The following is a 16,916-nucleotide window of genomic DNA, read 5'->3' on the forward strand; positions in this document are numbered from 1 at the left end:
AATCTGAATCCCTCCCGCCCAGCTGCCCAACCGGCCGAGAGATTATTGGCTGATTCGGGCACGCGGTCGCAGAGATCTGCGCTCGGAGTGGTGGATGGAGCTGTCCATCTAAGCGCCGCCGTCCGCCTCCCACCCAACCCCCCGGGAGGTGAGATATTATTGGCTGACCCGGCGCACGCGGCCTCAGAGATCTGCGACTGGAGTGGTGGACAGCGCTGTCAATCTCAACTGTCCCCGTCTGCCATCATCCCGGGAGCGGAAGGCCGGGATCGTGAGCGGTTCCCGCCGGACGGCAGCGCACGCGAGACGTGATCGGTCAACCGGCGGCAGGGGGAAAAAAAAACCACCTTTTCTTTTAAAAGTTTAACCGTCAGTTCGGGGGCCGCTTTTCTCTTCAGTTTGCAGCTGGCCCCCCGGGAATGAAAGAACGGGCCGGCGCCTCACCCTCGTCCAGCGGCCTCTTGTGCGAGTGCGAGCCGGCTGACGGTCAGGGCCCGGCGGCCCGGCTGGAGCAAGAGCAGCGGCTGCACCTCCTCTTCCAGCAGCTGGATGTCAACCAGGACGGCGGGCTGTGCGTCAACGACCTGGCGGCCGGCCTGCAGCGGCTCGGCGTCTACCGGACCGAGTCCGAGCTGAGGGTGAGTCCAGATATTTCCCTTCGTCAAACCGAGCGGAGGGCAGGCCTGGGGCCGTGGAGCGAGTGACAGGGGCGGCCCGCTGCTGTGGGCGAGGGGAAGCGACTTAAAATCTAGATCAACGCTTGAAATTTGGATCTAAGGTCATCCAGTTGTGGCCAAAGCACCGATCCTCATAAGGAGATGTTAGGACTGGTGGCCAGAGGTTTATTTTAAGGAGCATCTTCAAGATGGAGAGAGGTAGGGAGGAATTTCCAGAGTTGAAGACCAGGGATCAGTCACACTCTGGAATTTCCTTTCTAAATCTCTCCCTCTGTCCCTCCCTCTTTGACCAAGCAACCTGCCCTAATATCTCCATGCCTGCCCTCTGTGTCTAATTTTGCTTCATAAAGCTCCTGTGAACTGTCATGTTCTACTCTAAAGGCGCTATATAAATGCAATCCGTCAAGGCGAGCTCCCCAGCTCCTTGGAGTTGGTGTTGCGGGGTCTTCTGCGCCCTCCCGAGAGGGCGGACTCTGCTTTAACGTCTCGTCCGGAAGACGGCACCCATGACCGTGCAGAACACCGTGGAGCGCTGTGAGCAGTTCTGGGCACCACACCTCAGGAAGGGTATATTAGGCTTTGAGGGAGTGCCGCGTAGGTTTATCAGAATGGTACCTGGAATTTAGATGGTTAAGGTTGTTTTGATCCCATTAATAACTTGAAAACCAGAGTAACTAGAGAGAAACTATGTTCTGCTGATTGGAGAGTCTAGGACTAGGGGACATAGCCTAAAAATTAGAGCCAGATCTTTCAGGAGTGAAGTTTGGCAACACTTGCGCGTGCAAAGAGTGGTGGAAGTTTAGAATTCTTTTCTGCAAATGGTAATTAATGCTAGATCAATTGTTCGATTTAAATCTGAGGTGAGATTTTTGTTAGCCAATGGTATTAAGGGATTTGGGGCAAAGGTGGGGATATGGGAGTTCAATCACAGATTAGCCATGATCTTATTGAATTGCGGAACAGGCTTGAGGGGTTAAATGGCCTCCTCCTGCTCCTACCTTCGCTCCCTCTCTACTGGCAATATTAGCCTGGATTATGCACCTAAGTCTCTACGACTTGATCCTTCTCATCCAGAGTTGATACCATTGAGCCAAGGCTGACCAGCACAAGGCTGGTTCATTTTGAGGAGGGATGGTTGTAACTGTTCAGTACATTTTAAAAATTAATGTCAAATTGAACATATTGTCCTAGATGGTGGTTCTTGATTTTAAGCAGATTGGGTGTTTCGATTGTTTGCAGCTACATAGTCACTTACCCTTTTTTTAAAAATGGATACGGAGTGTACTGTTTGCTGGTGATTACTTAATACCTATTTTGTCTGAATTGTTAGAGTGGCATTGAATACTCAAAGCCACAAAACAGACTGCTAATTCCTAACAAGTGCCCTCTTCCTTTTTCCAGTGCCCTTTAGCCTGTTTCAGGATTCAAGTAGATCGTGGTTGATCTGTGCCTCAATCCCATTTACTTGCCTTTGGTCCACATCCCTTGATACCCTTACCTAAACAAATCTATCAGTCTTGAAAATTTCAGTTCACCCAGGTCGAGTTTTCCAAATTTCCATTACTGCTAAACGGCCTGGCTTTAATTTCCAGATGTGCCCCCTTATTCTGGATTACCCCACCAGAAGAAATTGTTTATGCCCAGTGTTGCTCACTGGGCCTGGACAAAAATAGAGCCAATATCAATTTATTCTGGCTAGGACTTATTATTGCTTTTTCTTTGCTCTGAGTTGACATTTTCTACTGCAGTTTCAAAGCTTTCAGCATCAAAATGTTGCAAGTTATTAGAATTTTGAAGTTCCATACAGGCACATTTCAGTTGGGTAGTAGGATTCCTTAATGAAATGCGCAATTGACTATGCATCAGGAGCAAAAGCAAAGCCTAAATACTATGGGGTAGGTGGTATCTTTAAAAAAGTTACACATTACAATGTTTCAAGTTTACAATAATTTTAAGTCACTTTACAGTAAAGTTTTCCTTTGTAACCCAGAGATGATGTGGGTTTCAAAGAAGGGTCACTGACCCGAAAGGTTAACTCTGTTTCTCTTTCCACAGATGCTGCCAGACCTGTTGAGTAGTTCCAGCATTTCTTGTTTTTATTTCAGATTTCCAGCATCCGCAGTATTTTGCTTTTATGATGTGGCTGCTGTAGTTTTTTGTTTTCTACAGTTTGTCTTATTCGTTATACTTCTAAGCGTTTCTTGATTTGATTTAGAAAATCTCATTTTATCACATTTTATTTCTGAGGCTGGTGTCATGTTTTTATCTTATACATTGTTGTTTTTTTTAGCTTGGATTTGGCAAGGAAGTTCCTAAAATGAAATATAATCACCTTGTAATGTGATGCTAGATATAATTTCAAGCCTGTAATTTCATTCTCTGGTTCAAATGATGGTTATGAAATGTTTCAGCTTTGCTCAATTGTTGTCCTGAACAATTGGATAAGATTACAGCCTTGAAGTCACTTGCAGCCATCTATTTCAGTAGTGACTGGCACAGGTTTATACTTTATATGGAAGAACTTGGAACAAGGCTGGAGTTTTGTGCTGTTCTGCTATTACATGGCATATCAAAATGCAATTTACTTTCTCAACCCGCATGGTATAAAGAGGAATTCTGCAGCCATTGCAGGTAGAACAATGAACATCATTCTGACGCTTTGTCTTGCAAGCCACTTTTTCTTATGCAGTCCCTTGGGATTGAGGATGACTGCTTCCATCCAGTTGGATGAGTTCTCAGATGGCTGATGAGGATGGCTCCTTAGACAGCACCTTCCAAACCCGCGACCTCTACCACATGAGGGGCAGGTGGTGCTTAAAGGGTCAGGTAGATGAGTAGTTTGGAGGTTTGTGCGCTCCCTCCGACGCCTCGACTTCACCTCCGCATGTTCCCGACCAAGTCACTTGGTGTGTACGATGCCTTCCCGAATGAGCTTTCTCCATCTAGGACAGTCACGAGCCAGGGACTCCCATGAGTCAGCAGGGATGTTTGATCTCTTCAGGGATGCTTTGAGGACATTTTTAAAGTGTTTCCACTCTGCTAGTTGTCACTAGGTTTATTTCATTGTCGGGTAGGAAAGGTTGCATGCAACTGAACATGGTGTAGCATTGTGTGATACTCAGTTCAGCGCATCGTTCAGCACCATTCGTGACTCCTCAGATACTGAAGCAGTCCGTGTAGAAATGCAGCAAGACCTGGACAATATCCAGGCTTGGGCTGAGAAGTGGCAAGTAACATTCGCGCCACACAAATGCCAGGCAATGACCATCTCCAACAAGAGAGAATCTAACCATCTCCCCTTGACATTTAACAGCATTAACATCGCTGAATCCCCCACTATCAACATCCTAGGGGCTACCATTGACCAGAAACTGAACTGGAGTAGCCATATAAATACCGTGGCTACAAGAGCAGGTCAGAGGCTAGGAATCCTGAGGCGAGTAACTCGCCTCCTGACTTCCCAAAGCCTGTCCACCATCTACAAGGCACAAGTCAGGAGTGTGATGGAATACTCTCCACTTGTCTGGATGGGTGCAGCTCCAACAACACTCAAGAAGCTCGACACCATCCAGGACAAAGCAGCCCGCTTGATTGGCACCCCATCTACAAACGTTCACTCCCTCCACCACCGACGCACAGTGGCAGCAGTGTGTACCATCTGCAAGATGCACTGCAGCAATGCACCAAGGCTCCTTAGCACCTTCCAAACCCGCGACCTCTATCAACTAGAAGGACAAGGGCAGTAAATGCATGGGAACTCCACCACCTGTAAGTTCCCCTCCAAGTCACACACCATCCTGACGTGGAACTATATCGCCATTCCTTCTCTGTCGCTGGGTCAAAATCCTGGAACTCCCTTCCTAACAGCACTGTGGGCCTACCTACCCCAAATGGATTGCAGCGGTTCAAGAAGGCAGCTCACCACCACCTTCTCAAGGGCAATTAGGGATGGGCAATAAATGCTGGCCTGGCCAGTGACGCCCACATCCCATGAATGAATTTAAAAAAAAAAATTATTACTGCTAGCAGCCATACTGCCAATACTTCACTCTAGTTTTTTTTTTGAAGTGCAACTGAGTTTTGTGTTTTCCTGCATTACAACAGCGAGTACGCTTCAAAAAGTATTTCATTGGCTGTAAAGAACTTTGAGTGAAAGTTGCTGTATAAATGCAAGTCTTTTTTCTTCCAGAATTATCGTGGTATTGCTGGATCAAGTAGTTTGTGGCTGTACAAAAATTTTATTAATTATACCTTACTGTAATCTGAATTGCATGCAAGCAACAGTTGTGGAAAAAGTAGGTGATAGTTACTTATAATCATCCCTGGGACCATTCTTGTGAATCTTTTCTGCACCCTCTCTAATGCCTTCACATTCTTCCTAAAGTGTGGTGCCCAAAATTGGACACATAACTACAGTAGAGGCTGAACCAGTGTTTTATACAGGTTTATCATAACTTCCTTGCTTTTGTACTCAATACCCCTACTTTTAAAGCCCAGGATTCCGTAGGCTTCATTAAACCCTTTTTCAACCAGCCCTGCCACCTTCAATGATTTGTACACATATACCCCCAGGTTCCCCTTTAGAAATGTATCCTTTGGTTTAGATTGCCTCTCCTCGTTCTTCCTACCAAAATGAATCACTTCATACTTCTTCGCATTAAATTTCATGTGCCACTTGTCTGCCCATTCCACCAGCCCATCGCTATCCTCCTCACAGTTCTCAATACTTCCAAGTTTTGTGTCATCTGCAAATTTTGAAATTGTGCCCTGTACATACAAGTCTGTCATGAATATATATCGGGAAAAGCAGGGGTCCTAACACTGAACCCTGGGGAACCCCACTGTATAGCTTTTTCCAGTCCGAAAAACAACTGTTCACCACTGCTCTCGGTTTCTTGTCTCTCAGCCAATTTTGTATCTATGTTGCTACTTTCAGAATATAGGTTTAGGTGCATGTGATCAAAAGTAAGAAAGGTTGCTGTTAGTGAGTATTAAAGACAAAATACATGTGTCAGAGAACATACTGACTGGATTTCTTTCTCATTGCTTTAGTCAGGTTTTTAGTTTTATTAATAATGAATAGAGTCAATAATGTTGTATAAATCCTAACCATCTTACTAAGGCAGGTGTCTCCCCAAATAACACTCTCTGTAGGGTGACTGATTTCTTCACTGAAATAAGAGTGACAAAACCCAAATGCGACTAATTTCAAAGCACCCTGTAACCTGGCACTTGCAACCTACTGTCTCATGCCTCTTGATATTTTTATTAACTACTGTACTTTACTGTGAATTGTCAACTGTTTTGTAGAAGGTGTCATTTCATTAAGTGTATTTTGTTGGTATTAATTAATATGGCTGTTCATGCCAGCATTTTGTTTTGAACCAACAGTGCCTGCTGTTCATTTCACTTCTAAGACCCTTTACCTTTTTAAACCTGCTGTGTAATTTATATTATTGAACAATCGAAGTTGAAAAACGTAGCGTTGTAGGACATCTTCAAGGAATCAACTGTAGGAGTTTTTGGTGCTATCTGCTCTATGTATCCTGAAGCAATAGAATATTAATACATAGTTGTTTTGGTTATTTTTCTTTGCAATTAATAGTGCTGCAATAAGTGAGCATTTATGTTTGTAGTTTAGCAAGATTGATCTTCATTTAGACTAAATTCAGAATTTTTGTCCCTTTTCACAACTTGTGCATAACTTGTGCACTTTGAGTTCCTGTTGCATGATGAGAGTACCCCATCTTGCACCAGGTCCAGCAGTTTCTATCCTCATCCACCATGCCAATTCTGATTGCCCTCCAATTCCCCCTGCCAAAAGATGTGGTCATGGCTTACCGGCTGCATGGACAGAATAATGTTAAAAGCTAGTAAAACTTTAGTTATTTTGGGCTGAAGGATAAAACAAGACTCCTGTGCAGATATCCTGGTTAGCAATTTCAGGAGGGGGAGAGGTTTATTTTTCATTTTGTTAAATATGTAGCAGAGATTTTCCCTACACAGGGCACAGCTTTTGTTGGGGAAGTCATTGATGCCAACTATCCACTCTGAGTTAGAATATATGTAAGATCTTTGTTAATGAGGTTTGGAAGCCCTTGCTATCCTTTGGTGTTGATCCAAGAGGAGTGACAGCAGATAATATGCTACATTCAAATTCACGTATGGTGAAATTGCATCAGCCAAGGAATGAGAAGGGATGATCCACTATTGGGATTGGTGAGCAGCAGTCTTTCTTCTTAACATGGCCTTATTGGAATAAAAACAAGAAATACTGGAAATACTCAGCAGGTCTGCCAGCATCTGTGGAGAGAAGTAGAGTTAACGTTTCAGGTCAGTGACCCTTCATCAGAACTGGTAAAGGTTGCAAATGTAATAGGTTTTAAGCAAATAAAGCAGGTGTGGGGCAAGATATAACAAAAAGCAAGGTGTTGCTAGGACAGTGTCACAGAGAATAACTGACCAGAAGTTCATGGCGCAAAGGCAAATGGTATTTTAATGGTGTGCTGAAAGACAAAGCGTTAGTGCAGAGAGGGCGTTAATGGACAGAAAAATGAACAGCCCTGGCCCAAAGCGCAGACGTGAAAAAAACAGTGGGCAGGCACATGGTAAGAAAAATGAATGATGGAGCAAACTGAAATAAAATAAAAATAACTGAAAAATAAAAAGGGGGGGCCTTATTAGATATGCCTGTGTTCAAAAAGGGAACACATTGGACCTACTGCAAAATGGAAGACATGGTTGGAGAGTAACGACCCACTCTGCTCGCTATAAAATTGTCAGCAAAGAAGTTTGATTTAAAGATTGCTTTCATTAAGACACAACTTCTATTTGTTGAATGGGAAACTAAATTATCAAGGCAAGGCTATCTGGATAGTTTGATTTGTACAAAGGCATCAATCTAATATAAGTTTTTTTTTTGTTAATGATTGAAAGTAAATATTTTTCACAACACAGTTCAGGAAGCTGATCCTGTTCCATATATATGACTGTGAAGTAAGTACAGTTATGTATTGTCAAAATATGAAATGATGCATTCCATACTGAGTTTTTTATTTCCTTGTAATGGAAAAGGATGGGTCTTGCTGAAGATTGGAATTTATGGCTTTACTCAACATCTGGTGCTGTAACACATTGCATTCCACAAGTGTTCTTCCCAGATATCAGTTTTGGGTAGATACTAATTTAAATTAATCCATTAATTATACAGTAATGACAAAGGCAGCGGGTGCATGTTGACACCATCACCTCCAGGTCACATGCAATCTTGACTTAAACGTATATCACTCACTCTGCCATCAGTGCTCAGTCAGAAGCCTGGAACTCCCTACCTAATAGCATTGTGGACGTGCCTTCACAACATGGATTGCAGCTGTTCAAAAAGGTGGCCCACCATTATCACCTCAAGGACATCAAGAGATGGGCAGTAAAGGCTGGATTTACCAGCGATTATATCATCACAAAGAATGATTTAAACATACCACCTCAACTATAATTAATATTCTATGCCTTTTGCTAGAAATATCTTCCCCCTAATTGGTGAGGCATTTTATTTTGTCATTATTTCCGTTGAAACTTGTTCAGCCATCTAGACAAATCCTGAAATGGCTGGATCTGGAATCCGAACTCGTCTTGTATTCCTCATTTCAGTTCATCAGTACCCTTACAAAAATATGTTTCATTTTAATGCTGCTTTCACTAGTATGAATTCTTGTCATCTATCTTGGGTTTGTTTTTAAAAATGTCTTTAATCTGTTCCAATACTGTTCCAAAGTATTAAAATAAGAGTTAAATTATTCAGAAGTAGATTTGTGTGGTTAATATTTTTGTTTTATGCTAGTATTACAGTTTTACAGATTGGTTGTCTAAATATTCAAAGCAGTGGCAATTAAACTTCTTTCGTCATAAACCTAGGGCAAGAGTGATTCAAAAATCACCTGAAGTGCCTCCCCTTGATCACCACTTTTGTACTGTTATGTGCTGAGAGGAATCAATTGGATTAACTCGGTTTATGTTTCCTCAATGTATCCCATGAAAACAAATGGTGCAGGCTAATGTTCACTGTATCTGAGTGAGCCTGCCTGCATATAAAGCATAATGTTCTGGTTTGACAAATGAGAAATTGATGGATCAATACAAACCACTCAGCAGCTTTTCATCAACAGTGACCCTGAAGATGCTTCAGCATCACCATCTATAATGTGATTGGCTAAAAGGTGGTACCTAATAAAGCATCTTAGTATCTTGTTCTGTGAGTGGCTAAGAAAATGCTGCATTGAGTCTGCAGGCTTTGCGACACTGCAGAGAGAATGAGACTTCTGCAATACTTTCACATACCTTTTTTGGCCTGTGGTTCAGTGTATATAGCACAGTGTAGGGTGCTGCAATACCTCCCCAATAGGACTCTTACAAATTTCCAATCTCAAACTATTAAGATACAGGATGCTGAAAGCTGTATATGAGTATCTGTATAAAATATTCCTGAAAGTGGTGTGTCAGGATCCAGGTGTGGGGAGGGAACAGACCAATTACTTGGACAATGCAACTGAAATGCAGGGAAAACCCAGTGACACAGAGGATGGAAATGATGCTGACGGAAATCGACATGGGCAGGATCATAAATCTGTGCAGGAACCAGTAAAGGTAGTGTGTGATGATTCTTGTGGTCAGAGAGCAAAACTGTTTTCTTTCAACAGCTTTAGAGAGTATATAGTGGTACATACAGTAGAACAGATGTTGCTTTAAAGTTTTAACGAGATCCAGTTTCATATCCTTTAGAAAACAGCCTTTTAATTGTGAAATAATCACAAAAATAACATACTTAAAACATGTTAGGGGGTTAAAATGATTTTCAGAGTTTGTTCGAAAGAAGTATGTCTTTGTTATCCATTTTATTAACTGTATTCAGCAACAGTTTGCAAAATAAATGCCACCTCACTCAATTCTATGAAAAAGGTTTCATAGAACAATTTCAATAGTAAGTATCAAAAGATGATCTATATGTGGAGTGATTGTCTACATAATGTGGAATGCGATTTGCTTTATCTTTGTCTGCATTATAATACTTAGACCAATCAGTTTTAAGTTTTTGCTATCCTTCAAGAGAGGCAAACAAAGAATCTTATGTATTTGGTTAGATAATGATAACTGCTTGCTGGTGAGCACTTTGCCTGGAATAGTGGACATAATGTATCTGAGAGGGGGAAAAAATGAGCCTGTCCTAATGCAGTACATGTCGTTCTGCCCCTCAAACATGTCTCCACTGCAGTTGACTCGCAGTTTGAAACCTACAAAGTTTGGGGGTCCTGAAACAATTTCTGGATTGTAGTGTGTGGTTCTCAAAGGATCAACTGTGACTGTTATTCAGGATGTCGCGTTTGAAGGTTTTGCAGAGTGGGTAATCACTCAAACATATTTCAATGTTGAATGGAGGGTGCCTACTTTGCTACTTAGAGTTAAGACATTGTCTAAAATACCTCAAATAACTAGAAAAGGCTTCATCGGTGTATAATTTGCTTAGTCTCTTCTGAGAAATCAAAAGCTACTGCATTGTATTTTCACAGAAAGTTATTCTCTCTGTCCTTCCAGCTCTGTGGTTGCTTCAAATTCCAGATCTTCTGAAAATCCTCCAGAGAGAAACCAATTATCCAGTATCTGACTTTAAAGAACACAGCTGATTACCTTTAAAAACTCTATCTATATGTCCTTTTCAGTCTATTCTATTGATGTTTAAGAGGAATGTGATGCAATGTTGATGAAGGGTCACTGACCCGAAACGTTAACTCTGCTTCTCTTTCCACAGATGCTGCCAGACCTGCTGAGTGGTTCCAGCATTTCTTGTTTTTATTTCAGATTTCCAGCATCCGCAGTATTTTGCTTTTATTTTAATGTTGAAAATTGGCTTGGTTTGAACACAAATGAATATATTTTTTTTAATATATTCTTTCATGCGATGTGGGCATCACTGGCAGGCCAGCATTTGTTGCCCATCTCTAATTGCCCTTGAACCGAGTGGCTTGCTAGGCTGTTTCAGTATTGTACCAACTGGTTTATCAAAAATTCCAAAATATTATGAAAACACAGCTGCATCTGTTCCCTGCTGGTCTGACTGTAAGTGCATGGAATTCCTTAAATTACCTTAGTTAAACTGTATTTTGGAATTAATCAAAGCTCAAACATGTTAACTTAAATTCAGTTGCGTTGTGTCGTTATTGTCTGCTGTGACAAACAAACCTAAAAGAAGCTACTTGTTTGTGTTGTTTGGCTTGAAGATGGTTGCAGAAATCTTAAAGCTGGATTTTGTTTAATATTGTATTTCTCCAGAATGTGTTATGATCTGACTCTTATCTATGGGAATGAATCTTTGCATCCTATGCAATTAAATAATTTTGTAGTGCAAGTGGCTAGTAACTATTTGGAACTATTAGATTTTTTAGTACATTTAAGTGGAGATAACATCAAGATGTACCTTTTTTTTTTAGTAGTTGCGAACAGGTGTAATTTAATAAGCCAGAAAATGGCAACATTCCATCTAAAACGTAGATGGATTATTATGAGCATAGTGAATTATTACACTTTGACTGTTTTTCCTATAATTCAGTGGAATCTAGAGTAATGGGTTGAAAATGCATTCTTGGAATAGCAGTTGTCCAAATATTGAATCTGTAAAACTACCCCCTTATCTCGATGATTAAGATATGTACTGTAGCTTTTTGATATGTTACTGTGGGTTTGCTGAGCCTGTTACTGTAATTACTTTGGCATTTAATCCTGATAATATGGACAAAATAGTTTGTTTACCTCTTCATATGGTGAATTGGATTTTACTGAATTTGAGAACTGAGCCAAATATTGATTTTTTTTTTTTTTTGTTACACACCATTTTTCAAGAAACTTTCATTCAGTATAGCAGTGAGGAAGAATTCTGTGCTGAGCTTCTGCATCTCTATATTCTATGAAAATAAATAAGAATTGTGGTTATATTCTTCAGTAAAACTTAAGAGTCAGACACGCACTTCTTCCTCATAATCATTTCATCTCAGAATTATTCCGATGGATGTAGTGTGGTGAAACTAAAGTTGCAAATTTCTGTGAATATAAACCAATGAAATTCTATTAAGAAAAACACAACCAATGATAAAGAATTTCTGTGGAAATAACACAAATCCTGGCAGTAAAATTTCATTAAGCAAAATGCAAGGGATTGCCGCCCTTCATAATGAACAGCTAATAAAATTGTATTCTGAAAATTGCATGTTTCAAAGCTGTTTGTTAGTGGGTTGTTAATTCTGAAGAAAACGGTCCTTTTTTTTTTAGAGAATTTGAGTTTAGTTAGTTGGAAAGCAGCTTTGTAAAAGATTTATATAAAAAAAGTGATGTTGATGTTTTTGGAAAATGTATGTTCCATTCGTATAGTGGACTATTACTGAAGCATTAGCAAATGGAGATAAAGGCCTAGGATTTCTGATTGTAACATTGATAACCCACTTGTAGTGAATAGGTTACTATTGGTATTACAATTATAAAATCTGGACCCTGTTATTTTAAAGCTGCTTTTCCAATCAAAAGTAATTCATCTACAAAAACTGAGAGATTACCTTTGCCTTTCGCTGGCTACTGTAGTTTGTAATGTCAGTCTAGTGTCAGTTGTTCACGGATCCAGTATTGTTCCCTACAACAGGTAGCTTGCCTCCTTTTAAACTCAACAGCCTTGACACAGGATTTGCAAGTGGGCAGCGTGCTTGCAAGAGGCCATTGCTGGGAGCTGGGACAGACTGTCACTGGCAATTGCATGGGAGGGGTCCAGTAGTGGTTGGGGTAGGGAGTGTGGTACCATGGTCCAGATGTGACATATGAAGACGGGCCACTGGGATCTTTTCTAAAGCAGTTCTTTTCAGATGGCTTTGAGAATTAATCTGGCAGGTTTTTGCAGCATCTCCGGAAAGATACAGCACCAGGAATTTTAGCTGTCCCGCACTGGATCTTGGCAGGGTTTCTTCAGAGGTAGGGAAAGAGGTAAGCTGGGTCATTCCCTTATCCTTGGCAGGCAAAACACCAACTGTCTTCAAAACAGTTCACACCCCAACTGACTTGAAAACGATATTTAACCCCCAAACAGAAAGTCAACCACTTGACCTCCATAAGCCTTGACATGTGGCTTCTCTGTAAATATCTTCCCCAGGTCACCAATGTTTATGTTGTTTACTGAGCTTAGCACATGATTTCCAGCACAGGTTGTTTTCAAACAACATCTCCAGTGTCCTTACAGTGAACTTGGTTCAAAAAAACTTCTTGTGGAACCTTTTCAGTTTTAACACAAGTCCTCAAAACAAAACATTAAAAAATGGAAGCACTTTCATAACCGTGTACTGAAACATACAGAAGAGAAGCAACTAGGTTTGATCCTTGACCCATACAAAATTAATTGGTCTCCGTTCAAGAGGTAGTAAGGACACTACATTTGACTTCAGTATCCCGGAGGTCAAGGGAGGGGGTGGGGGGTGGTGGTGGGAAGCAAACTCAACTGGGATCTTGCTCCACTGACAGTTTACTACCTCCTCACTGACATTGCTTTGCCTTGCTCACTGAAATTTCCATCTGTGATATGTCTCCTGTTGACCTATTGGGCTGATTTTTTCCTGGTCCTTATCTTGGGAATGCCCAATTTACTGGTTGCAAAGATCAGGAAAAAGACTTCGCCTTTTTGACCTGGGTTTTCTGGGGCTTTCCTCGGGAGTGTATCTTGGCCTGTATGTGCAGCAGGCGCTGGCGCAATTAAGCTGCGCTAATTGGGGTTGGGGAGTGGGGAAGTGTCTTCCTGGCCACCTGCCCCTGTCCAGCAGGGGGGCATAGCCTCCAGTGGTCATCCGTCTGTCTAGAAGCCTCAACTTGTCCAAGTCTCAGTACAGAACAGTATACAAATAGCTGACTTCTTGCTGACCTACAGTTTAAAGATCTCTGTCCTTGTCTTCAAATCTTTCAGTGGCCTCACTCCATCTCATCTCTACAATCTGCTCCAGAATTATTTACTCTTCTGTCCCTTTTGGTCTTCTGAATCTAGCCTCTGCCCCCTATCTTCAGCTGCCACTGCTCCACTTTCTGAAACTCTCCACTTCTCTGCTTGTCCCTACCATTTTTGTTTAAGGTAAAATTTTTTGAATATCCAACTTTTGAACCAAGCTTTTAACAATGCTTAATTGATAGTTGTTTGGTAGTACAGAACTTGACAATTGCTGAAGATAGAGACATGTTGAAGCTTTCCGTCTTGCACTCGGCAGGACAATATGCAAGAATAACCAATGTAAGGGAAAACAACAACATACTGCTTGAGAAGAGAGTGCTGATTGGTAGAGACATTACAATGGCGAATGCACCAGTTTACAGTGACTGACAGTTAACTGCCAAGCTTTGTTTTAAATTTAAACCAGGCAGCTTGACTCTGGTCAAGACATTGCCCTGAGGAATGAACCAACGAATGGCTGTCATTTATTTTGTTCTGCTGAAACAGGCGCAATGTGTGCTAAGAATTACGATGACAACCAATTTAAGATTGTTGGTAGGGTTCACAGTGTGGCGCATTTGCGCGTACTGGAAGCTACATGTATTAATACACAGAGCCCTGTTCTTTGCAGGAAGAAAGAACATCTACACACACTGTGCCTGTTTAAATTTCAAACAAAGCTTCTACGCTCCAATGAGAAAAGCCCTAGCATCCTCAATCTTTCTTCGTAGGACATGCCCTCCAGTCCAGGCAGCATCCTGGTAAATCTCCTCTGCACCCTCTCTAAAGCTTCCACATCCTTCCTATAATGAGGCGACCAGAACTGAACACAATATTCCAAGTGTGGTCGAACCAGGGCCTTTTAGAGCTGCAGCATAATCTCGCGGCTCTTAAACTCGATTCCCCTGTTAATGAAAGCCAACACATCATTTGCCTTCTTAACAACCCTATCATCTTGGGTGGCAACTTTGAGCGATCTATGGACATGGACCCCAAGATCCCTCTGTTCCTCCACACTACCAAGAATCCTGTCTTTAAGCCTGTATTCCGCATTCAAATTCGACCTTCCAAAATGAATCACTTCACACTTTTCCAGGTTGAACTCCATCTGCCACTTCTCAGCCCAGCTCTGCATCCTGTCAATGTCCCGTTGCAACCTACAACAGCCTTCCACACTATCCACAACTCCAGCAACCTTCGTGTCATCGGCAAACTTGCTAACCCAGCCTTCCACTTCCTCATCCAAGTCATTTATAAAAATCACAAAGAGCAGAGGTCCCAGAACAGATCCTTGTGGTCACCGAGCTCCATGCTGAATACTTTCCATCTACTACCACCCTCTGACTTCTATGGGCCAGCCAATTTTGTATCCAGACAGCCAGCTTTCCCTGAATCCCATGCCTCCTCACTTTCTGAATGAGCCTACCATGGGGAACCTTATCAAACGCCTTGCTAAAATCCATATACACCACATCCACTGCTCTTCCTTCATCAATGTGTTTTGTCACATCTTCAAAGAATTCAATAAGGCTTGTGAGGCATGACCTGCCCCTCACAAAGCCATGCTGACTGTCTCTAATCAAACCATGCCTTTCCAAATAATCATAAATCCTGTCTCTCAGAATCCTCTCCAATAATTTGCCCACTACCGACGTAAGACTGACTGGTCTATAATTCCCAGGGTTATCCCTATTCCCTTTCTTGAACAAGGGAACAACATTTGCCATCCTCCAATCACCCGGTACTACTCCAGTGGACAGTGAAGACGCAAAGATCATCGCCAAAGTCGCAGCAACCTCTTCTCTCGCTTCCCGTAATATCCTTGGGTATATCCCGTCTGGCCCCGGGGACTTATCTGTCCTCATATCATTCAAAATTTCCAGCACATCCTCCCTCTTAACCTCAACCTGTTCGAGCATATCAGCCTGTTCCACGCTGTCCTCACAAACGACCAGGTCCCTCTCACTAGTGAATACTGAAGCAAAGTATTCATTTAGGACCTCCCCTACCTCCTCCGACTCCAGGCACAAGTTCCCTCCACTATCCCTGGTCGGCCCTACCCTCACTCTGGCCATCCTCTTGTTCCTCACAGAAGTGTAGGAGGCCTTGGGATTTTCCTTAATCCTACCCGCCAAGACTTTTTCATGTCCCCTTCTAGCTCTCCTAAGTCCATTCTTCAGTTCCTTCCTGGCTACCTTGTAACCCTCTAAAGCCCTGTCTGATCCTTGCTTCCTCAACCTTAAGTAAGCTTCCTTCCTCTTCACTAGCTGTTGCACATCTCTTGTCATCCAAGGTTGCTTCACCCTACCATTCCTTCCCTGCCTCATCGGGACAAACCTATCCAGCAGTCGCAGCAAGTGCTCCCTAAACAACCTCCACATTTATGGTTCTTTTGTGAGGTGTGGTTCACTACTGCTGGGTACAGGTCTGTCACTGTATAACACTGGGTGACAGGTCTGTCACTGTATAACACTGGGGTACAGTACTGGTGGGTACAGGTCTGTCACTGTATAACACTGGGGTACAGTACTGCTGGGTACAGGTCTGTCACTGTATAACACTGGGGTACAGTACTGCTGGGTACAGGTCTGTCAATGTATAACACTGGGGTACAGTACTGCTGGGTACAGGTCTGTCACTGTATAACACTGGGGTACAGTACTGCTGGGTACAGGTCTGTCACTGTATAACACTGGGGTACAGTACTGCTGGGTACAGGTCTGTCAATGTATAACACTGGGGTACAGTACTGCTGGATACAGGTCTGTCACTGTATAACACTGGGGTACAGGTCTGTCACTGTATAACACTGGGGTACAGGTCTGTCACTGTATAGCACTGGGGTACAGTACTGCTGGGTATAGGTCTGTCACTGTATCACACTGGGGTACAGTACTGGTGGGTACAGGTCCATCACTGTATAACACTGGGCGACAGTACTGGTTGGTACAGGTCCGTCAATGTATAACACTGGGGTACAGTACTGGTGGGTACAGGTCCGTCAATGTATAACACTGGGGTACAGTACTGGTGGGTACAGGTCTGTCAATGTATAACACTGGGGTACAGTACTGGTGGGTACAGGTCTGTCAATGTATAACACTGGGGTACAGTACTGCTGGGTACAGGTCTGTCAATGTATAACACTGGGGTACAGTACTGCTGGATACAGGTCTGTCACTGTATAACACTGGGGTACAGGTCTGTCACTGTATAACACTGGGGTACAGGTCCGTCAC

The 16,916-nt window shown here is 42.5% G+C and overlaps 2 protein-coding genes across 3 annotated transcripts in view; one reads left to right on the top strand and one right to left on the bottom strand.

Moving 5' to 3' along the window:
* Window positions 1-16,916, bottom strand: part of dpm2 (dolichyl-phosphate mannosyltransferase subunit 2, regulatory) — a 195,590-nt gene that overhangs the window by 171,319 nt on the left and 7,355 nt on the right. The window lies entirely within an intron of this gene.
* The window catches only part of slc25a25b (solute carrier family 25 member 25b), a 49,485-nt gene continuing 32,814 nt past the window's right edge, over window positions 246-16,916 (top strand). The window contains exon 1 of one of the 2 annotated variants that reach the window (XM_068012165.1): window positions 246-638. In XM_068012165.1, coding sequence (XP_067868266.1) covers window positions 420-638 — 219 coding nt within the window. In that variant the 5' untranslated portion in view covers window positions 246-419. The remainder of the gene's footprint in view (window positions 639-16,916) is intronic. The other variant, XM_068012166.1, reaches the window with a different exon arrangement.

This window comes from Heterodontus francisci, chromosome 32 (genome assembly GCF_036365525.1).
Source record: "Heterodontus francisci isolate sHetFra1 chromosome 32, sHetFra1.hap1, whole genome shotgun sequence".
In the NCBI taxonomy this organism is placed as follows: domain Eukaryota; kingdom Metazoa; phylum Chordata; class Chondrichthyes; order Heterodontiformes; family Heterodontidae; genus Heterodontus; species Heterodontus francisci.